The 24,413-nt window shown below is 37.7% G+C and overlaps 1 protein-coding gene across 3 annotated transcripts in view; it reads right to left on the minus strand.

Moving 5' to 3' along the window:
* Positions 1 to 6,002: 6,002 nt before the first annotated feature.
* The window catches only part of HTT (huntingtin), an 83,519-nt gene continuing 65,108 nt past the window's right edge, over positions 6,003 to 24,413 (minus strand). For all 3 annotated transcript variants that reach the window (XM_027455608.3, XM_027455606.3, XM_072037807.1), the window contains 16 exons: positions 23,590 to 23,777; positions 22,263 to 22,389; positions 21,031 to 21,131; positions 20,185 to 20,339; positions 19,681 to 19,820; positions 19,415 to 19,497; positions 18,541 to 18,671; positions 18,213 to 18,342; positions 17,341 to 17,496; positions 15,714 to 15,904; positions 14,814 to 14,928; positions 14,375 to 14,588; positions 14,130 to 14,235; positions 12,675 to 12,837; positions 11,842 to 12,002; positions 6,003 to 11,039 (listed from right to left, as the gene is read on the minus strand). In XM_027455608.3, the coding sequence (XP_027311409.3) occupies positions 10,826 to 11,039; positions 11,842 to 12,002; positions 12,675 to 12,837; positions 14,130 to 14,235; positions 14,375 to 14,588; positions 14,814 to 14,928; positions 15,714 to 15,904; positions 17,341 to 17,496; positions 18,213 to 18,342; positions 18,541 to 18,671; positions 19,415 to 19,497; positions 19,681 to 19,820; positions 20,185 to 20,339; positions 21,031 to 21,131; positions 22,263 to 22,389; positions 23,590 to 23,777 (2,375 nt within the window). In that variant the 3' untranslated portion in view covers positions 6,003 to 10,825. The remainder of the gene's footprint in view (positions 11,040 to 11,841; positions 12,003 to 12,674; positions 12,838 to 14,129; positions 14,236 to 14,374; positions 14,589 to 14,813; positions 14,929 to 15,713; positions 15,905 to 17,340; positions 17,497 to 18,212; positions 18,343 to 18,540; positions 18,672 to 19,414; positions 19,498 to 19,680; positions 19,821 to 20,184; positions 20,340 to 21,030; positions 21,132 to 22,262; positions 22,390 to 23,589; positions 23,778 to 24,413) is intronic.

Consider the following 24,413-nt stretch of genomic DNA (forward strand, 5'->3'; position numbering starts at 1 on the left):
GAAACAGATTAGAAAAAGAAAACTTCAAGGAAGACATTAGGACTGTACCTCGCTCTTTCATCAGTATATATAGTACATAATGCACATCAGGTGCCACAGGAACCGCTGCTCAAGGTTAAAGCAAGGTCCTCATGAAAGCGACAATTACTCTCCAGCGACAGATAAGGAGAAGAAAGTCAAAGCTAAGCATCGGGAGAGGAAAGGAGTGCTCAAAGTCAAGTGAAAAAGCTACAAAAGCCTTTGCGAGGGGGAGAGATCACTTCAGAGCCTCGCTGCGAATCGAGGTTTTTGTCTGCCAGGAGGGGTCCTCCAGCAGCAGCAGCTCCCTCCCCATGTCTGAAAGGCAGCAGCTGTGCCGGCGTGGAGGTAAGGAAGAACCAAAGCTCAGGTAGGACCTAGTGCCACGTTTGGTGGAAAAGAGATGGCTGCAAAATTACTGTAATAAAACACGTGTGAAGGCTCATGATAAGTTCTTTACATTTTTTATTATTATTATTTTATTTTGATATAGCCTGACTTGCGCTGCAGTTGGTGTCTGGAGACTTCTTAGACCCCAAATCCTTACATGACTGGGAAGACAGGAGGAAAAGGATGCTCATGGATGTGTCTCATCACATTGTCCGGGAGCATTAGGTCAGCATACAAATGAATACTTAAGGTAGCACAGAAAACCTTTGCTCTGATCTTTTGTATCGGGTTGTCATCAGACACACCAAGGGGATCCCAGCCCCTCCCAGGGGTTAACACTACGCCCAGAACTGCTCAGCATCTTCAGTACTGACCTGAATGATGGGGCACCCTTAGCAAGTTTTCAGATGATACAAACCGGGTAAGGTGGCTGGTGCACCTGGCGGTACCTCCTGAAGTTCAACAATGTCATGCACCTGCAGAGGATTCATCTCACACGTGAGTATGTGCTGGGGCTGCCTGGCTGGAAAGCAGCTTTGCAGGAGGAGAGCTGGGGCCCTGGCGAACAGGTTAACCATGAGCCAGCAGCCTGCTCTGGCTGGTCTGCTTTAAGAAAGGAGCTGGACTTTGTGTCCCTGTCCTCTCCATCAGCTCCAAACTTGACTTTCTCCACCCCCTTGCCCTTGATCTTTCCCTCGCCTTCACCAGGTGAAGCCTCTTCCTCCTTTTATGCTTCCAGGTCTCCTTAAATAGCTGAAAACCCTCTGCTCTAGGTTCCCTCTCACCTCAGCTGCAGTTCAGGGGTTGTCACCAACGTGGACACCAGCCAGAGGCTGCAACCCTCCTCCTCTGTCAGGTAGGCAGCGGAAAAAAAAATGGAGATAAAGGAGATGAACGGAGCTGTAAGAGTGCATGCTATGGAGGGAAGAGGGAAAAAGAGAGAGCACAGCAGGGAGAAAACTGCTCTCAGGGCTGTGTTCAGCCCTTGGATGACTGTATCTACAGGGGCTGAGAGAGAAAAAGCTCAGGGATTGGCCAAGACCAAATCATATCATAGAACTGAGGAACCATCCCTTTCCCAAAAAGCACTTTGGACAGGAGCTGTCTTCATCCTACCAAAACTCTTTCCTAATGATTTACCTGACAGCAAGGTTGCTAAGTGTTACCCAACCGAAGTCTTTAGGAAAGAGCTGTCCTATGCCAGTTTTTACAACCGATCTCCATACATACATATATACAAAATATTGTAAAACTAGGTCAGTGTACAAATCCAGAAACAACCAGTCTGTGATAAAACAATGCTTAGCAGACTGAACATCACAGTGTTATAACTCAAAATAACAGCTTTTCAGGAAAGTGACTTTCTGGAATGTGATTGGGAAACCAAATAATGCAAGAATATTACCTTTGAAAACTCAAAACATCAAACTGTCCCTAGAGAAAGTGCAGCAATAAAAGTGGATGCAACCATAACTAGGAAGAAAAAAAAAAAAAAAAAAAAGGAAAGAAAAAAACAGAAAAAAATTACTTTCATGGTTGTCAGGAGGGAAAAAACCACACTTGCTTAACTTAGTTAGATGAAAGGCAGCAGTACAGAAAGAAGAAAGATGGTTCTGGCCGACTCTGGAGTAGTAATTTACAGGGAAAACTGTAGTTCAAAGCACAAATAAACTATTTATTCCTTTTATAATACAATATAAAGGAACAGAAGTTAAAGTCTAATTATAAGTGTAAAAAACACTATTCAGAAGCAGTTTCAGGTTCTGCAACCTTCCTTCACGTTGCTGTCACAGCTCAGCGATTTAAGAACGCTTTTCCTTTCCTTGCTGCTCTGTAAATACCCATCAGCCAGAGAAAACCAAATGCAAAAGCTGGGGGCGAAATGGAAAGGAGGGCTCTGAGGGCTCTCAGTAGCCTAGGAGCTGTCAGCCTGGCTCTGTCCTGCCATGCCCCTGGCAGTGCCACCAGTGCCTCCCTGTCCTTGGGTGTCCCACAGATGCTTGGGCTCAAGGACCACTCAAACGGTCCTGATCGTTTCCATCTGTGTGAAAGCTGAATGCAGGAGAAGTAATGATATCCAACAGACAGCAACAGACCGTTTAATTACTTGAAGGTAGGGCTTGGTTTTAGATTTTTTTTTTTCCTTCAATATATATTGATGCTTTTCTCTAAAAAGTACAAGGAAAAAAGAATGTCAGGTGACCCTCATCACCACCTCTTTTTCAGTCCTGCTAAAAACGTCAACTCTTCAATCACTTTCATTTGAATGAATGCCCACCTATCATGATAAGCTTTGAAACTCTCTTCAAAATATCCCATTTAGGGGTAAACTCTTTTTTATGGCACTCAGCTTCCAAAATTACCCTGTCTCTGAGATTTTATAGTCACAAAAGCATGACGGGGACTACACATGAAGCAATAATCAAATTTGCTCTCCTATTCTGAGATTTTTTTCATGAAATAAAGCTACAGAGAACAATACAGTTAACCATCATTAATTCAGGATTGGCATTTACGTTTCATCTAGAGTTAATGTAGTCAAACCGAGAACAAAAGCGGTGTATGCAAAGGGGAGCCAGACCTCACCAAAAAGTGAATAATTAATAACTACTTTGATGGTATTCAGCCCATCAGCAAAAATGCAAAAGAACCTTAAACGCCATAAATCTCACTGCAACAAATTGAGTTCCTCGTATTTTCAGCCGTACATATGGCCTAGCAATCTTTTCAAGTGCAACCCGAGAGCTCGGCGTGACTTCTTGCAGCATTCCACCGTCACCACCGTTAATTCGTTCCAAAGGTACAACGCACGGTTCGGATTTTTCTGATCCAAGAAACTTAGGTTTGCTTAAAGCAGTCATCTGAGAGAAATCAACTCAAATCTGCTGCACTTTTCCCATGAAGGGGTGCCCTCAAAGGCCCCAGCAGGCCGACGGTAGAATTGGAAAAACAACCTGTCAGCACAACCTCAGCTTCTGCTGTACCATTGATAACGTAACTCGGTCCCACGCAATGTTTCCTGAAGCAGCAGCAGCTTCCTTTCACTTTCGCTGTTGGTGCTGCCTGCAGGTTTCCCAGCTGCCAGCTCCCGTTTCTCACATTTCTGACGTTATCAGATCAGGCTGCAATGGAAACCGGCATCATCCACAAGCTCACGTTTGAGAAAGTGCAGTACATAAGCACACCGCTTTAGTGAGATTAGAGAGAGCTAAGAAAGCAGTAAAGAAGCAAAAATATAGATAGAAGTGTCACTCGTGAAAACATTTGATTTGTGTCCTGATTAAAAAACATCTGAACATCTTCTTAGGTTAACACAGTAAGCACTGAAAAGCTGCAGATGTATTCACCCCGTTCCAGAGACTTGCTTCTTCAGGCTCCATAATTCCTTCATAACCTCTGGGTACATTGGATCACTGCTTATCTTTTGTTGTTCAGTCTTGTACCACTCTATTGATGATAAAACTTTTATTTTACAGCATTAGCCTGGTGAAATATTTATTCTAGGGGTCAAGACAGAGGAAAGATAGGGGGAGGAAAAGGGCTGACCCCAAGCCATGTTGCCAAGAGCTGTAAGGATCAGATGCCTCAAAAGTGCTTAAAAAATACCTCCCGGTTCTCCAGGATCAACTTTCAGTTAAAACTGAAAATTATTAGTTTGAAGCAGTTATAAAGGCAAAGAAAAATCTTCGGAGTATGAACAAAGTACAGTTAAAACCCTATCTGTCCCAACTTGCCTGAAACTAAAGTTTAGAGATGAATTGTGTTATTTTCATAGATGTTAACACAAGTGCCAAAGGTGGTATTTGAAATGTCAACATTAACAAGACATATCAAGAAAAGAAGTGTTCACAAGCTTTCCGCTTGCATTTCCACTGGATGACGAGGCATTTACTTCAATTTTAGAGCAAGTTGAAAGCAAGATAGTGATGAAAGCCCAGTTGGCTCCCCTTCCTCGAGGAGAAGACAGGAGAAGAAGAGATCCTCAATTGGGGACACGTCAAATTAGGGAAACATCGAGCTGAATTAGAAGTTTTACAGGACACGTAATTCAAGATGAGCTAGATTAGCAAAAACACACTATTCAGAAGTTTTAACTCAACCTGGCACAACTCTGTAGGGAGGCTTCTGTGGCATAGTCAAGCCCAGCCCTCAGGGCTGCGTTTTGCTTGGAGCCCAAACACCGCAGCCTGGCTGAAAGAACTCCAGAATGTAAATAATGAGGTGAAACCATCAGGTTGCACCCGATCAAAATCTACCCATGACATTTGCAACTTGAAGGATCTGAAAACAGCACCTGGGGTGAGGATTATGCTGCTCTAACTTGGATGTATATGCCATGGGAAAGAACAGAAACAAAATTAAGGCAGCATTATGGGTACAGCAGAAGAACAAGAGGTTTGGCTAAGAAGATACTCCATACACTGTATAAACTTATTCATGTTTTACTCCCAACACTTTAACAATCCTAGAAGTTACAAATCTTTTCATCTCTTCAAACAGTTATGCAAAAGTCATGGTATAATTATGGTATAACTCTACATGCAATCAAAGCTTTTGGGCTTATTACTGGGGCGGAGCCAAGCCAATTCCACAGCGACGGCTGCAATACCCCAATAGCTGCACCGACTGAAAGAGACAAACCTGGAGATAGATTGGGTGGGCGAGGTAGTGGGGAAAGTTGGAAAGTTACAGTAAATGAGAGAGTTCTACTCTTCCAAGAAGCGCAATGCTTCATCTTCCTGCGTATGGTAATTCATCTTTGGTTAGTCTTCTCAAAAATTAAACTGTTCTCTGAGTGAAAAAAAATACAAAGACCAAAAAAAAAAAAGAGGAAAAAAAAACTTATCACAGTCCAGTTTTATTTCTTGACTCCACAGCTAAACTAAGAGGTGATGAAAGCAGCCGATCATTTGCTACCAGGTACCAACATTGACAAGGGAAAAACACGTAAGAGTATTTTGACTAAGAATGGAACCAGCACGTGCTTGGTACATTAAGCTACTACTTTAAAGCTTATTCCAGCATTTCCAAAGAAGAGCCAAGCGCTGCGAAGTTAATCAAAACAAGATGTCTCTGAAGAGCTAAGTACTGCGAGGGATCCTCCAGCGTGCGGCAGCAGGACCACCCAGAAATTGCCTCTAAGATGCAAGCCCAACAGAAAGCCTACCAGCTGGGAAACCAAGCTTAGGCAAGTTAAACCCTTCCTTCCCTTGTGTAACATTACCTCCCCCATAGGACTGCTGCAGATAAAATAAAAAAAAAAAAAATAATAATAATAAAAAAAAAAGCTCATTCAGAAATACAGCTGTACATTTGAATTTTGCATTTTATGATCTCCACGTCTTAGAGAAGTTTGGCAAGCATGACTATCAGATACAATTAGAAGCTCGACTGTGATACTTTTCTGTTTATTGCAAACAGCTCGGTGACTGTGAAGCGTACCTGCAGCTGCAGATGGTTCACGTATTCCTACATATTTTTAAAATACTCCATATTTGATAGCTGCTGAAAAGGAGAGATGCAAGGGAAAAGATACACAGTGAGAATACATCAAGCCTTTTTTTTTTCTTTTCAAATAAACAGAGAAAAGTGTCTTACAGCAATAGTTATATTTTATTTTCTCTTTTAGTTTCAAATTGCAGTATTTTCAGCATTTTTTTAAAACTTAAACATACATCTAAAATTATATGCTTTCTTTTTACTTTGAGTACAATTGCTTTTTGGGTCGGGGCTCCAAGCATTTGCTTCTCATTGCCCTCAAGCTAAATAAGACAACACCACCGGGTGCTGCGCATCACATGCCTTTACCTTGTCCTTCGTCAGGTTGATCCGACTCGATGGTATGCACACACAGACTGATGTGAATGATAAGCTCACACAAAATGCACATGACAAAAAGCAGCGCATGCGTCACGAATGCTCTGCAGCATTTATACCCAGTTAACGTGAACACAGCTAAACTTGACATACTGTAGAAGCTCTCCTGGGTATGGCTGTGGGATTCTCAAGATTTTCAATGGATACTTCAAGGTAGCATGCACAAAGAGTTCACCTGAAATCTCAGCGTTAGGTAAGATTAGCATATTGAACTTCCCCATAATTTTGCTACATTGCTTACTCTAGTTCTTACAGCAGGTTTTTTTTTTTTTTTTTTTTTTTTTTTGACTTTAAAAGAAGGAAGCTATCTGAAAACTACAAAAGTACTTTGCTCCTTTATAACTTTCACCAATTGCATCCTTTCAACCAAAGTTGTTTTAAAAATAAAAGAGCAAAGCACCTACCATTGTCACATAGTTGATTTCTATCATTAGTGCAAAATTTAGTTGGGATTGTACATGAAAAAGTCTGCTTTATGCAATGGACGTACTTGAACCAGTCCCCTTTTTACTCCCACCCCATCCCTTTCAACCACTGGGTAAGATCCTGAATGACCAAATTTAATTAGACTGCTTATTGCTATATTTATTGCTCATTATACCCTAAAATTTTCTTTTATTTTAGGAAGCATAAATGCTTAGCTCTGACAGCTCCACAAAACTGTAAGACAAAAAAAAAGAGGTCTGCTGCTCTTGGAGAACTGTCTTTGCAGTGTTTCTGACACAACCTCCTTATCTGGTAAATAAAGTTAACAGCCATTTAAAAAGGGGAATGGCAAGACAGAATGCTCTTAAGGCAAAACTACTCAGTATCAACAAATTACTTTCAACCCAAAAGGTTACACTCATTCCCCACTTCGTTTGATCAATACCTGCTCATGTTTAAGGATAGCTGATGTCTTTTAGGCAACAAGCAACTTCTTGGTACTGAGAAGCCATTCCTACCAAAGCAAAAGTAAAACACAATCATTTACTAAATGTGTTAGGGAAGAAATGACATCTGAGTGTATAATCAAGAGATTTAAATAAACTCACATTCAGTTTCAACTGGCAAAGAGCATAAGTAGTAAAGAGACTACTTCAAATCCCCCCAGTAAGAACTGATTTATAATGTTTTGTAATTTCCAGCTCCTCTTGCAGTCAGTGCAAGGGATGGGGCATGCTGAATAAAACCCAACTTTAATTGAATAGGGAGTAGCTGGCCCAAAAGCTTGTAGAAAGTGGGCTAGTATACAAAGCTCTTAAAGGAGGGACACATGGTGGATTGAATAGATTCTTTAAAATCTCAACTGTTAATGACATCTTAAACATTCATCTGTCTTTTCACTGAGTCTTTTTCTAAAGTATGCTCCCATTTACACTGTATGTCTAATCTTGTATGGGTGTAAATAAGTTGGTTTCAGTACAGAGCACACTGAAGGATTTCTTTGCTTTGGTTAGCCAGCACAGCAAACGCAAGTCTTAAGGCCAAACAAATGAAAAACTGAACAGCCCAATTTTCAGAAGTAGCTTGCCGTCTACAGCAAGTTAAAAGCAGTCTGTGAAATAAAGCTTCGCCTTAAATCAATCTCAAGGGACAAGTGCTTGTAGTTGTATTTTTGTTTGTTTTGTTTTCCCTCTTTAAACCCAACACCAGTATTTCTTAGTGGCCCTTGTTCTGCTGTTTCGTTCTGCTGCTGCAGTCCCCACCACAGATCTATTGGCTCTTGTCACTAGAAACAGGCAAGAGTAATTTTAAGTAGGATTTCACTCCCAGAAAAGGGAGAGTGAGGAAAGCAACTAGAAGTAGACAGAAAAACATGCTGCAGGTGAAATGCTAGATTTGAAGCACTACAGGTGCGCGTTTCCACACTAGGAAGACCCTTAAGTTACATTCCCTACAGGTCACTGGGAATTTCTAAGAGGAGGTGCTGTTCTTTAGACACTTTGGAAACACGGTTCAGGAGGTATACTAGGACAAATCTCCAAGAGAGGTTAAAACAAAGGGAGTTATTACTAGCAGGGAATCCTTGCGAGGTTAGAACTGACTGCATCGGCTCTAAAGCTCACCTAGAACTGGGTAACGCAAGTATTTGCTTAAAGGCCATTTGAGGAAAAGGGGCTTTGTCACATCAGATGCTCAACGTACTCCTTTCAGTGGTTGGAAAGATTTTATGGCAAGTCCCAAATGGGTTGGTTTGGAACGTTTCATACAGGGACTAGCTCCCGTTATGCCAAGGTAAAGTAACCAACTAGTCTGTGTTAATCATGAGGAGCTTAAAATTATGAAGAATTTAACAGTTTGTAACACAACGTATACTGTTGGTGAGGATATGACTAACCTGATGCTTAAAAAATATATTAAAATCTATTTTAAATTTTGGAAAATAGCTTACAAAAATATCTTCACTTAAACTATATATCATACAAAAACTGACTGGTGGGGGGGTTTACAGTACAAAACGATTATTGGTGGTTACAAAAAGGGAAGAGTGATCTATACTACCCTTAATGAAAGCACAGGGCATTATATCTCACTGCCTCGAATCAGTCTCCTATCAGAATTATGACAATTTCAAATGTAACTCAAAACTTTCAAACAGTATCTATTTATTAAACCTTTTTCTGAACTCGTGTTCAGTTTCTTTTAAAAATCACCACAGTGCTGTGGCCCAAGAAAAAAGAGTAACCCAACTAAGGGCAGAAATAATTGCTCCAGATAGTAAGATTTGTAGAGAGCTAAATACAGCAATGTCTACAGTTGTTTCTACTGCCCATGTTATCAATTTTTGTCTACCTAAGAGGAAGTGACACCAGTGGACAATTCCTTTTAAATCAATTAATGGGCAGAAGCAACAATTTTTGGTCTAAATTGGAATTAGTTTAAATACATGGGTTTAATAAATACAAATATACACATCTGTATACATTAAATGTTGTCATGTGTATAATTTCAACATATACATTATATACAGAAATACATACAAGTACATGCTCCTCCTGACAACACTATCTTGTTTTTCCAAGTGTCACCAAAAGGTGTGATAATAAAATGAAGAGAGGTTAAATATAGGACATGACTGAGAACCCAGCTATCAATTTTTCTCTAAGTCAAGAATTAAAGGAAATACAACTGAAGACAAAGGCTATGCTAGATTTTCCCTGTGTAATGCTTACGAATCAATGGGGTTCCCTGTGTGGTAAGCAAAAGGTAAATCTGGCCCTGTGGAGTGTTCTAAAATTCATGGATATTTGTACTATGTGTCTAAAGCATTACGTATACAACAGGTAATAAAAGAGGTTGTGTAATCTAACACCTTAGCCAGTCCCAAAGTAGACCACAGCAGCCTTCCGATTCTCAACTGCTAGCATAGATTTGTTTAAAGTAAGAGTGGTTTGAATCGAGATGACTCCATGGTCTCATTTAGGAAATGTCAAATGGTTATTAAGTACTGGGGAGCTTGCATTGTTGTCTCTTAAAACGCTGTGCAGCAGATAAGAGCAGTTTCTTAAGTATACAAAAGGCTCATCCAAAATAACTAGTCCTCTCTTTCACCATTACATCTAAAAATAAAGGAATTGAAAAGAAGCTACAAGTGGACCACAAGAACACCTCCTTAATACAGTCTCTCAAGAGAAATTAAATCAACATATTCCAGTTTTAAAGCACTTTAAGAAAAAAAATGAGATGCAAAACAAGATGTAATCTGTACATTAAGATGGATTTTCAAAAGGAACACAAATTTGAGCACGAGAATAAAAATGAGGACAATACAGATGTCAAAACATTCAGTAGCGTGGCTTCTGTTCATCTCAAATTACAGCACAGCTCATGCATCACACATCTTACAATTTTACATACTGTACATGATATAGAAATAGAAATATTTAAGTTAAAATTTCTTTTACTGATATACCGTACTCAAATTTTAAATCCTGAGAAGAAAAAAGAAAAAAAGTGTGGTTACGTATGTGCACTACATCTCCGATACCACCAACACATACACCACAGGGTATAAGAAAGTCCAGAGAGGAATTACATGCTGGAAGTGTAACGCATGAAAGCCATTTTCTCTTTTCCTTGTTTGGGAGAGACATTGGGAAACAATTTCTAGTCTGTACTACACAACAGTATATACAAGTAGGTAAAACTATGAATTTTTCTAATGACTGCAGCTTGCAATAATAGAGTGGTTCTGTCAGTTTCTTACCAGCTGCAACACAGTGACTTCAGCTGAACATTAGGAAGAAGAGTACTATCAGTTACTTTGCACATAGTACTTGCTCATATTTTACAGTTAGTAAATCTGTCTCAGGTTAGTCCCAAACATCCCTTAAATCTTCCCACCCACAGGTGCTTGGTGTTGACAACAACAACAGAAAGTACACTACGCTTTTCAGGTGATTTCCAGTGCTGCAGAGCACTTCTCCATGCATTCTGGAAGTAAAAACTGGCCATGTTTATCACAAATGCAACCCCAGACATTTCTCCGTCTTGCATTCCCCACAATTCGTATCAGATTCCAACACTAGTCATGCAATTCCAATATGCATCAGGACGTTCAACATGCTGTGACCTTGTGGACATTTTGCAAACAAGTTAGTAGGCGATGATACGGCGTTCCTGGTGATGCTACCACCTCAAACACTGACTGAAAAGCCCTCCGGTCTAATTCTTCATCTATCTGATGTCGGTAGAAGTCTATGGCCACCAGACAGAAGATGTTAACATCCACTTGCTCCAGTTTTCCCATTCTGCTGATAATATGTGGAAGACTGAGATATATGTTAAGGTCATAATGACAGAAATTGGTCATGATGTACTAGCTTAAACACCGTTCTCCAACAAAATTGCGTCTGAGTTCACCAACCACGTTGTATGAAATATTGTCATGTAGCACTCAATGAAGAAATAGAATTTCTGTAGCAGCGGTTTATCTTCACACAATTTCGTATTCTCAAACTCCTTTTAACCTAGCAGAACTCTTCCTTCTTTATCCAATGGAAGGAAAAATGCAGTCAGAACTACAGTACGGACTGCCTGTAACCAAAGAGCACTGCTGAGATGAGGAGTCATTAGGAAATTTAAAATGACGACATATGGCTACCCTTTTGCCTGGTCCTTACTTCTCTCTCTCTCTCTATATATATGTATTATATTAATATATAATGTATTATATTAATATATATATATATATATATATATAAAATTAATATTTTATTTTGTAGAAGGGATACAGGACAAAGCTTTTGAAGATATCCAAAGATATCCAGTGAAGCTTTTTCAAAGTCTCTCGAAGTATGGAACCTCCCAATCACTTTGCATAGTCACAAGGAACAGAACTTCACAGAGTAGTTTTAGGTAACTGCATTCTTACCACCTAATCAGAAGTTCTTTTTTTTTTCCTGAAACCTCAGGCACCAAAAGCACAAAGTGATAAATATCACAACTAGCTACAATAAGCCTGTTTGTTTTGGTGTATTAAATGTGTGTTTTTACTACCCTCCAAGGCTACTGATGCACTTTACAAAATCACATTTACTGCTATGTGGCACACATTCGGTCTGTTTAGGATACATCGCTGAAATCCATTGACTGGTGGAAGCACTGACAAAAAAACAGGAAAGACTCCACATGGCCATTGCCACTGGTGTTCTTTGTGTGAAATTAGAGAGAGACAGCATCACCCAGTCACGGACCATTGAGGACTGTCCAGTGGTATGTAGTGTCTGGAACACCTGCAGAGAATATTTCACACAGGAATAAAGACATGGCAGAAAGACAAGAAAGAGTTTGTTTTCTCTTGAAAAGGTTTTCCTCAGCTAGAAAGCTCTGACATTCACAACCTGGGTGACTGGACACAATTCTGAATATTAAGAATTAATGAATGCAATGCATAGACAAAGCGATTCTGCAAAGAGTCAGCCAGGATCCAACTGGACTCATGACATCTGTGCCAAACTGAAGTGAGCATACCTAAACACAAGACTTGCTTTGTGTCTCTATTTTTAATAGACAGAATGTGGTGCACACATGCACTCTTAAGTGATGCATGAGTCCAGTAAGTAGGTGCTGAAGAGCAGGATACGCAGAAACCCAAGTCTACAGAAGCTTGGCTGAGTTTGTAAGCCCAGGTGACCTAGGATGGCTCTCTGAGATTTGAAGAACCTGAGCAGCAGAATCCCTACTATTAACTTTCTCTTTATTTTTCCTTATGAAGGTGATTCTAGCCCTCCATTTCCCCCAGAACTCAAAGCTCACAGTAGCACACCTCAGTCACTGTTGAACAGTTTACTAGATCTAACAAAAATTATAGTTGCCCCTTATATTCCACTACTGAAGGCCTGTCATTTATTTAGAAGTCCTCTGAAATATTTAAGGGAAAAAAATAAAACAAAACAAAACATTACCTTATAAACGACTGTTGCCATAAATTGCGGATAAGGCTGCTGATTGGATAAAAATTCTCCAATAACTTTATTCATTACGTCTTGCGGGGGGAAAAAGTCATCCAGGAACTGTGGAAGGATCCGGGCCACTACTCTAGCTTCAAAAGGAAATCCCTTCCTGATCCTAAAAACAATAAACAAGATTTTATGATTTAATTCCAGTAAATATCTTGTTATTTTTCAATTTAATTGCAATAATCCAAGACATCACCTAATCTTACACTAACAATATAGCAAAACTAGTCTACCAAAGCCATTAGAAATAATTAGAAGTCATTCCCTCAACCAGACTCCCGTTTTTGTTTTTCCCCCTCTCAAATAGCACATACTTTTGAACCTCTCTAATTGCTTTAGAGACACGATTTCACAACAGAAAAATTGAAAAGGCTAAACAAGAACAAAAATGACAGGGAAATCACTAATGCTAGTTAATAGAGAAAAGACTATTCATAAGCAGAACCTTGCTTTCCATTCATAACATCTTTGCATCTCTTTCATTCAACACCAAAATGACCAATATATCACAGAGGAAAAGCAAGCTGCACCATACAGAGGAGGAAAGCTATTTCACTTTAAGGACAATTTTATTTAATGAACACTGATTGAGAAATCTTCCTAATAATGGCTGCATCTGTTGATGTGTCAAGATCAAGTTAATAACTGTTGTAGGGAACAATCATATTTTCTGCTTCTATATTCGTTGTTTGTTTTGCTAACTCTTAGGAGTGATATTTTCACAAGTACTCAGGCACAGTTCTAGCTCTTTTCTCACTGAGAGCAGAACTGAAACCCTCATCCAGTTTTATGTAAAAAACACTGAACACTTAAAAAATATAAATCATTGTCCTACAAACTACTATGCAAAAATCTAACATGTTATGCTCACTTAACACAGCTTGAGATTGTCAGATCAGAACAGGGGGTTTGAAATACTTCCATTAAATGAGTTCCATGCGAATACAGAAATTTTACTGTACCCTTCCACTGCAATTACTTAACAGCCTTGAAAAGAGCAACACTTGGGGGGAAGGGGAAAAGATGTTTTAAACTCTTAAGGCTGATTTCAAAGATTAGTTCCTGTAAATTGGATTTATATCCTTGATTATGCAGAAGACATCCTGAAAAGCACTCAAGAGTTTGACCTGAAGGGAGCTGGAAATACATTTATAAAGTATTATGGTTTGTGCAACAGAGTATCAGTTAAGAACAGGTCTGTTTTCCATTTACATTCCTGTACATTTGTGCTGCATTCAGCAATTCCATCAGTGTTACTGCGTATACTAGAAGCATCAATTTTAAGCTATGGTAAGCAGAAAAATATCATTAAGTATTAGATCTGTCAAACAGAGAAGTGACAAGACAGTGCCAAACAATCATTTCCCCCATGACACATTTTATCATGTTTTATCCTCTCACCTATCAAAAAGGACAGACACGCGTTCCATAGCCACAATCACAGACTCACTGTCAGGGGCTGCAGGATTTGCATCTGTGGAACGACTGGGGCTGATTTTTTCCTTTCCTAAAACAAGATAATTTGTTACAAAATGTGAATGCCAAAATAAGACCTTTTTTATCCTTAGTAGCAAAAACAAATGAAGAAATAGCACTCTTAGTAAGCTAACAGCTCTCAGCACAAAAGTATAAAAATAAGTAAATACCTGTGTACATGCAAGTCAGCATCAACCCAAGTGCTGCCATCGCTCTGTGGGGGCTCTGCACATTCACTCTGTCAACACTCAGTTTAACAAGAGATTCACTATCCAGCCTAGAAAGTTGCTCTGAAAGGAGGAGTCGTTCCAATCCTCTCAGGACACAATGATAAATAATGGATGGCGTTGATTCGTCACTTCCAGACACCATGACTCCACACATCTGAAATAATAAAAAAAAAGCCAGCTAGTTGTTTCTGAGGTGCATTTAGGTTATCTTCTAGCAGCATAACGTTATAGCTAGCATGTGAGGAACTGCATCTAAGACCAGTATTAAGAAAGCCTGGTGAAACAAAAACCTTTATTACAAAAAATAAAGTGTTAAATATCTCTGTTATAAATATCCTGGGTTACACAATCACCTTTGACGGGGGGCATTACCACATACCTGTATAATTCCTGCAGAGAATTCAGGACCTACATCAAGTGGATAATTCTCTATCAAATAGAATGCAGCTGCACACATTACTAAGATGTGCTGTTGGTTATGGACATTCACACAACTGTAAATAAGCAAAAACAAAGTTATCACTTACATCAAAGTTGCCTATGTCGTGAACAGAGACAATACAAACAAGCCTTAGAAACACCAGGTATTTTTTCCACGTGAAATTTATGCAATTTTTAAATTACACAAAGTATCACCAAGTGATTTGCACAGAACTGCCACATGCTATACGGGAGCACTGGTTTTCATGGAAAGCTGGCCTAACATTCCCCTAATTTTTTTCAACTGTATAGGTTACAAGCCAACATTGCTTGACTTGTCTAGAAGAAAAATATCGTTCATTACTGATCCTGCAAGTCTCATTCAAAGAGTATGCCTTTTAAAAGAAGAATAAGGTAAAGTTTAGGGAACACAGTTTACCAAAGAAGAAAAAAATTATTTATCTACCCTCAAATACCTTTTTACTTTTGTAAATCAAACATAAAATTGGCTCCAATTCATTTCCAAGGTTTCAATGAAACTGACAAAACTTAAGCTGTTTTATGCAACAACCTGCTTTAAAATGTACTGACAATAGTAAGTCTTTTTGTTCACACAAGCATGCAACAGTTCCAGTCAGAAGTAGAAACAGTAACACTGCAAGAGAAGCTAGTTTTTCAAGTTCCAACAAGGCAACCCTAAAAATCTTAATAAAGTTTTCTTTTTTTCTTAGTTTTTAAGAGCCAGGCTAAAATAAGCCAGTTTATTTCTACACATGTATTCTTTCACTGAATGTAAAACAGGGGAGGTTTTGTTGTTTTAAATGAAGGAGATGGTGGAAAGAGGAAAAAAAAATCTTACTGTGCTACTCCTCTCAAATTGGAGAGCAAATAATCGCTGATAATTGGAATGAGCTGCTTCGCTGTCTCATCAAGCAAGTCACACTCAAGGATATAAAGAATTCCATGCAGAGCTCCAATTCGACTTGGCATGTGGGTACTTCTTAGAGTGGATTCCAGCAGTCGACTTACTGGTTCAGCTACAGCTTTATCCTAATACACACAAAATAATTATTAAAGTCAATACTGGTAGTCCTGTTACTTGGAAATACTTGGGGAAAATTGCTAAAAAATCAGATTGCTAATAATTTATGCAAGATTGGCATAAAACAGAGACTAGCTTATAACAGTACCTTGAATCTATCACGCAAGATTAATATATCTGATAAGAGGTAACTTGCAGATTCACTAGTAAACTGACACCACAAGGTGATCAAGTTAACTTTTAACAGCTAAAACAAGCCATCCCATAATTTAAAACCAAAGCCAAGATACACATTGTAAACTATATGTGATATTAGGGATCATTTACATATAGGACTTGGATAGTTGGGATTTTCTGTCTTTCCAACTATACAGCAAAGGACACTTCTGTATTGAACTGGCTGGTAGATGTCTATAGCCGGTGTACAAAGGAACAGTCTCCCATCCACTCAACTATCAGTACAGTGCTCCATTTATTTGTTCTCCAGAACCAGATCTGTACATCCTTCTATCCATCACTCCTACGTTTAACCTTCAAACATTAAGCTGGCATCAGATACTTTACCCCCCATTAACAAAGTTCAATAAACCTACAAGAACATGCAAAAACAATCCTAAAATGTGTTAGATTTGAAAAGCAAAATCTTATTTTTCTTAAAGTTTATTCTAACTATTGAAGAGAAATTGCTTTACCTTATTCTTGCACTCATGAATTATTTAAGACACAGGTCAGTTTTACAGCATGTGCTCCACCTGCTCTTTTTCCCTAGAGTTGCTCTCTTTAAGAAAATTTTCAACATGACTGACCACAGGACAACAAGCAACTCTTGGTGGACTCAGCCCCCCTTTCATTTTTCTCCCACTAAGCAAAATATTCATCTGTTTGCTTTTGAGCAAGTGCTACTAGCTCACTGAGTGGGTAATTACAGCTTAGTCAGAACAAGCTGATCTCTGGAGCTGTTCTGCTAAGTTTGGCATCTCTTGCAAAGACTTCCCTTTTACTGGTGCTGCTGCAAAAGCAACTGCAAGTAGCTAAGTCTCAAAACCTTTCTTAACACTGTTATCCATACAGTTTATGTTAGTCTCAACAGTTATAGAAATGTTAGCTTTATTTCATAAATATTCCCACTCTGAAATGAAGATACTAAGCCTCCCTTATCTACATAGTTAAATTCATGCAAACTTGCATTAATTTCCTTTCCCTAAATTTGGGGTGACCACAACAGAGGTAAAACAAGAGCAAGAGAAAGAAAAGGGATTCATGACTATCAAGTTAAGTATTCATTTTGTGCACTGTCCCAGTCTCTTACAAGGGAAAAAAAGACAACAGAACTGACAGATTCTGCAGCAGAAATGAAGGACTAGTAACTTAGGATGTTCTACAGGCATCCTCTAATCCCTAGAGGCTCGTAATTTTGCAATAAATTTCCACGAAAATTTCTTACCATTCCTAGAACAGCAGCAGCTTTACAAGTGGCTGGTATCAAATACTGTATAAGAATCTCATCTTCTGATGGATGCACCTTTCGCAATTCTGTCAATGTAGTGTACATCATCTCAAACTGATTCCTTTCTGTAAATAAGTCTGATACTGCCAGAAGCTATACACAAATTAAAATCAAATACAAAAAAGCCTATTAGCAGCTCGCAAAAATTGACTCTCTTACAGTTGTCAGCAAATATTCTTCAACTGACCTATTCAACACAAACATCAACTCAAACGTTTGGAATAACAATTGTTAACCTGAGCAGAATTCCGCCACCTATCCCACTCCCAGTGTTTGTTTTTTTTCCCCAAAAAAAGGTTTACAAAAACAAATCCACTAGTGATTCTGGAAAACGAATGAGCATATTAAAACACCCCAAAACATACAGCACATACTCTCTCACAATGACAGCATCATCTAAGTATTTTAGTTATTAGTGCATAATGCTTATCAGAGACATTCTTTAGTCTTGCCTCTATACTTCAATAGTCACTTTAGTCCTTTAATACATCGATTGTTTTTGTCATTTTCTTACGAAGATAGGATAAGCAAAATCCTGAAGTCTACTTTTTGCAAATAGTCAATTACAGGACTGTCATATGACAATAAAGTGTTTGTAACACAGTAGTAGAATGCACAATCCAGATATTTATATAGTTAAAGTGTTATGTTATAGCTGTGCAAGTTATATTTCTGCACTACCCATACCATACCACTACCAAGGAAGAAAAACAGTGTTTCTTACATATTAAAAGACACAAACACTTCTTCACTCTGAACCTTTGGTTACATATACTCAATTATTATTCAGAACAATATTTTAGACTTACTGATCGCACCACTTCACTAATCAAAATGACTGGTGTTCTCTTGCTAGGGTTTGATGGCAGTATCCATTGACTATATAGCTCAAGCAAGAACTGAGAACAAGAATGTATGTCTACACCAGCCCGATGCTTCCTGCAAAGCACAAAAAGCCAGAGTTAAAATGGCTGTTCTTAAGTCCCACCAAAATGCTTAGTTTGAAATAAAAAACATAAATAGTAAAAATTCTCATATATTTTCAACCAGCATCCAATTTATAAAGCTGCTTTTATTGAACTCCGAATGAAGAGAGAAAAGCTGACTGATAAGTCAAAGGACAGACAAATAAGACACCTGGTGTTAATAGGAGAGGTTGGTGGTGAAGAAGGAGCAGGTACGTCATTCTCATCTTCTTCATCCTCACCCCATTCTTCTTCTCTCAATGGAGTGATATTATTTCCTAACCATATGGAGTGTATAGAGACCTTGCAACATGAAGAAAAAACAAACAGAAAAGAAACCCATCATTCAACACCTTCATAATCAACTTTTAAAAAATCCAAGTCCAATGCATCTTTCATTTAAATTACAAGCAATGAACACACAGCCTCAAACATTTACACGAATTGCACATCACTTAATTATTTTTTTAAACCTTTGTCAACATTTTAGTTGAACTAACTCAGTACAACAATAAAGGCAATGCTAAAAGTAGTGCACGTGCATGGGACACTGCCAAATGCTAAAACTAGAAAAGAATACGATGTTAAGTACTGTGACTCAGTTTCTCTATAAAGAAGAAGGATGCTTCATTCAAATTTTTCTTTATTAAGTTTAAATAAATCTACTGTAGGGTTTTTATTAAGATTAAAACAACAGTGCTTATTTTACATGCGTTTTTTTTTTTCCTTTCCTAAGGACAACTGCATGCTTGCAATAGCAAAATAAAATCCAATAGAAGTTGAATCTAATACTAGAAGGGCTCTTTAACATGGGACTGAGAAGCAGAACAATTTAATAGCTAGCTCATGGGTAGACCTCACACACAAAAGCAAAAGTTCTCTGAGATACAGATTAATGGGCTGAGAAGAATCACGATTATAATCTACTCTGAATATCGGAGTCCTCAATTTAAATTTGATGCTAAGCAATGCTTCTTAAATGGGTTTTCACTAAATTAGAAGAAAATGCAACAAAAGTCAAGCTCAAAGTTAAAACTTTAACAAACCTGTCCCAGTTTGTAGTCCATATCTCCTATTTCTCGTTCAGTATTGATCTGCAGTAAGAGTTTTTCATGGCTGATAAGAGCACCTGTAACAGAAAACAGAAGGCAAGTGTTTAAAATATGCTTTTCTAAATAGATCTTAAAATGGCTTAGTTTTCTGTAAACATGTAAACCTAAAAGTTTATCCTAAAAACTCCTAAAAATTCATGACTACTTTTAAAATGTAATAGAAATCTACTCCCTCCCCAACTCCTACAAAAGGCACCTACCTGTAGTAGCTGGAGAAAGTGATGGAACGGGATCCCAAGCTTGATATAAGTGATGAGTAGCAATATTATCTCTCTTAGATACCATTGCTTGGATTTCTTGTTCAACAATTCCCCTGATAACACTTAGCTTCCTCCCAAACCTGAAAGACCAAAAGAAATTAATTTAAGCAGATTTTCCTTTTAACATTTTTGTTCAAGTCTGACTAACTCGCTTTACAATAAAAATAAGCCTATACTTATTTTCATTAGCAGAGATACTAAAACTGAGAAATGTTTAGAGATGCATTCTGCCCTCTGTTGCCTAAATAATACTTTTATTGTCTTTTAACTCGGTAGGTTTGTGAAGCTAAGCCCATTTGAACTCTTTGTAAACAGATCTACCTGTACATACAATTAATTAAAAAACAGTCAACGTATTTTTGCTATTGCTAGATTAAGCTAATCATAACTACATATTAATCACAAGTATAAATTAACACATTTTTAAAGTAAATGAAAAATTACCTCGTGTCCAAAGCTTTTAAAGCTTTGTTGCGGGGCTGCTGTTCCAAACAGCTGACTGCTGGATTGCCTGCAACAGGTATTGTCATTGCACTCAGCACCAAGGAAGTTATGGCTTGTACTGCAAGAACATTAATTTGGGTCCTCTCTGTATCTTCCTGTAAAATGAACTTACTGTAATTTGAATTGGAAAAAAAAAAAAGAATCCTGAAAGCCCTGAGTATTAGTTTGTTACCTTCCACTGAAGTATTATCAGCAAGACTGATAACTAGACTTCTTCCTATTCAGAAATTTGGTTGACATAAGAAATGCACAAAAAGCACCGCAACTAGCAGAAACATATCCTTCCACCTCAGACGTTCTACATGCATTCTCTAATCCCAACAGCATTAAAGCCTCAAAATGTTCATTTCAAAGTTTTAAAAGTATAGTTTCCCTGTTTGCATCTACCCAGTAGTTTACCTGTTGAAACAGATCATCAAATAAGAGCAAATCTGAGTTGGATCCTTCTCTGATGTGTTTTCACATTAACTGTTTTTATTAACATCTCTTTTAGGAATAAAACTCAACCTCATCATGAATTTTCAACAGCATTTTTATGGATATCATTGTCTAGATGCATTCGTTGCTCTAATGATTCATCTAAACCAAGATGCTACAGATTCAGTATTTAGTAGCACTGATAGAGGTGTCTGAACTCACAGGGACATAAAGACAAGGAACTAAAAACAGAAGTAATTTTTCAATTTTAGTCACTAATATTCTGTTTGATAGGCTTATTAATAGGAGGATTTTTTTCTTTATTATAATTAAATTTTAATTTTAAAAACATTCAGTGAATGACATTACCTCTTGTTGGCTCTCTTCTTGGTCCATTACGATAGGCTGAGTTACAAGTACACCGAGCAAAGTAGCCCAAGTCTCCTCAAACTGGGTACGGCTGATCCATCCTAAGGAAACACTCAGAGATGACTATTCAGGTCTTAATACAAACTTAAACATAGAACAGCATTAAAGAAGCAGCACATTGTTTCTACAGATTCAATTTCATACTTATTCCTACTCAACTTAGCATTTTTGTAATCACCATAGCTTCAATTTAAACTGTTCTGCTTTAGGAAGTGAAGAATTCTTTAGAAGGGTTTTGAACAGTATTATCCACGTGGTCCTCTTCAGGTTATTTCTTACATATATTTAGATATTTTGACTATCCAACTTTAAAAGCAATGAGATCTATCATGATTTCACAATACAGAAAAGCATCCAAAAGCTGCACTTTCTTTCCTGTGAGGACTGGCACAGAAAATCCCATAATGATCCAAGAAATCTTCATGCCTTAAAAGCAGAATGAATTGCCTAGAAACAGGCCATTAGAATTCAAGCACTTTTCAAAAGTTTTTCCAAACTGATTTCTAGCAATATATTGTAGAGGATTCTTTAACAGTACTCCACAGTTTATACTTATAATATCTGAAGTATTAAAAAAGCAAATGTCATCTTAGGCCTTATAGTGTTCAAATAAAAGACAGTACTTCACCACAGGTCATTCAAAATTAACCTGTAGATCAAGATAAAAAAAAACATAGACTTGTAAGTATATGGAAAATTTGGTACATTGACAGCCTCATCTGTTAAGGAAGGCTTGAAATCTTATGCCTCACACTGTTCCCCCTCAGTAAACCTTTATATACCCAGAAGCTTTAAAGTGACACTTAAAATATTGAGTGTGGGACAGCAAATTCAATGCATGAATAAAAAAGGCAGGGTGGAACAAAACATTGTTAGACATGCTATCAAGTGTATGCTTCATAAAACAGGCACCAATTCTTACAACACACTAAAATGACTTCAGAGTTGGAACAATTTATCTCTACTTCTATGATTTCTGATTTTCACTCTACATTGAGAAAAATGCAAGACTAATTACAGCACAATTAATAACTTGCTCTGAAATATTATTTCTTGTCTAAATACGCAACAATAGTAAATAAATGGTACCAAACTCAGTTATCTGATGATTTCACAACACAGGTAAATGCCCAGTAAGTGCCATCTGTATTCACATTTATGTTTGTACATACCAAGTGTATTAATGCGATAGATGAACTCTTTAAAGATTTCTTTTTCTTGAAGAAATTCAACTGGGATTTCAGGAAAAACTGTGCCAAAGTCACCTGCAGGCTTTGGCGACCAGCCTAATTTCCAGACCTGATGAAATATAAAGATTATTACTATTCCAAAACAGTAATAGCATTAACATGACAACTATACGTATGTAACAACACATAGCACCATTCAAATGCATTCAGACATGAATGACTAAAATAATTCTCCAAACACAAAAATCTTATAGAAAGATTAAATAACACAGCATATTTTACACTTTTTTCTTTTCTTTGCACATTTCTCATTATGAATTAGTTATTTAGTCCTAATGTCCAAGAAAATAAAGTTCCCATCATACATTTTAGTTTAGAATTTATGTTATGCTAAGTGCCAGCTGAATCCTAGACTGAATGCTGAAAATTCACTGAACTGAAATTCAGGGAAAACAGTTTTGTATTAAAGATTGCTGAAAAAGCACAATGATGCATTCAAGAGTGGTCAAAGAAGTCTTAACCCATAAAGTTAGTATTTTTAGACATCCCCTCACAAACACCGTGAGGAGAAACTGTACATATGGATCAGAAAACCCCCTTCTGCTTTACTTGGTAAGCACCTAAATATGTTTCTGGTAATTGAAGTTTTTAAAATCAGCTTAAGTCATCTCATAACACTAACACCACATTGGAGGTAATCATGAGGTGTTATTAAATCCATATTGTGGATTTAATAACCACAAAAAGAAGAGTTAAATATTTTGTCCAAAGGATCCAAGATGAGTTAGGAAAGAAAGGTAACATACAACATACAATCCAGAAGTATCTGCATAGCATGCCACGGTACCACTACAAAATATCTGAGCTAGTTCACACACTAGGACCACCTCAGCATCTTTGTAGTACTTAGCACGGAGTAAAATGAACTTGCGAATTCAGATATAAAAGAAGGTAGCAGTGTAGATTTTACACTCCCAGGGTTATATGATTCTGCTGAGAAGGAAGAAATGTTAGCCCTAACAAAGCATCCAAATCCTATTTTTATGTTTTTTAATTACTGCCTGGACTTTCATCCACATAAGAATGTAAGGAACAACTACACTCCTTTCTAATCAGAATTCTCACTCCAAATTAACTCTTATTTAATATCTTTACAATGCTTTTCTACTTCATGTTTAAAAACCTAAACTGGGTGATCAAAGTAGCAAAATGTAAGTCCTACTGACAAAAAAAAGATGCAGCCCCAATATTTGATTTTTCAAAAAAGTTATTCACTAGTTCTTACATACTGAAAATAAAACAGACATACCAAGGGAGGTACTCTTGTGTAACTGTTCACTAGAGGCAGCCTTGCTAAACTGATGATGATATTCTTGAGGACAGGAGTCAGAAACGCTGGTATACTGCTGTTTCTTTGATGCCCCAAAGCCAGGACAGTCTGTAAACATTCCACCATCTCAGCAACCATTTCACAAGCTGCAGTAACATGTTTATTTTCTTTGTTGAGAGAAAAAATAAATAAATTCAGTTTTGTGAATCTATTCAAAATACACAAGTTAAAATCATCCAGAAAAAAACCAAGAATGCTTAATTAAAGAATATGTTGACTAAGAAGGACAAAGAGGATGTAGGACGAAAGTGTTATACAAGACTTCCATCTGGTTAAAGAGTACTACTACCACCCTCTCTGCAAATGTTGCTTGCCTGTCACAGTGCTGGAGAATACCAATAGCTAACATCTGCCAGCAGAGCAGATACGTCAGTTTCCTAACCTCAGCAATAGTTGGGGCAAACACCAAATAGCGCACTTCTTAGAGTAAACATTGATCAAACTTATCTATCTTATAAAAAACATTTTCATAACTGGCTCTCTTCTAGATCTGATAAGCGGGGTCATTTCTTTTAGGTGGAACTGGTCTCTTAATCTACACCAGCATAACTGAAAATAGAAAACAACGTTGCTGTCCACTCTTGCAGACTACATTTGACATTCGCCCCAATACAGTACTCCTATACAGTAGAAATGTACATAACGAATCTGCCATTTATATCAGAAGAATTAATAGATCGATTCTACATCTCCACAGGAAATTTAGAAATCCTACACCACTTTGAAGAGTTCAGTCTGCAGCA

The sequence above is a fragment of the Anas platyrhynchos genome, chromosome 4, assembly GCF_047663525.1.
Source record: "Anas platyrhynchos isolate ZD024472 breed Pekin duck chromosome 4, IASCAAS_PekinDuck_T2T, whole genome shotgun sequence".
NCBI classification, from domain to species: domain Eukaryota; kingdom Metazoa; phylum Chordata; class Aves; order Anseriformes; family Anatidae; genus Anas; species Anas platyrhynchos.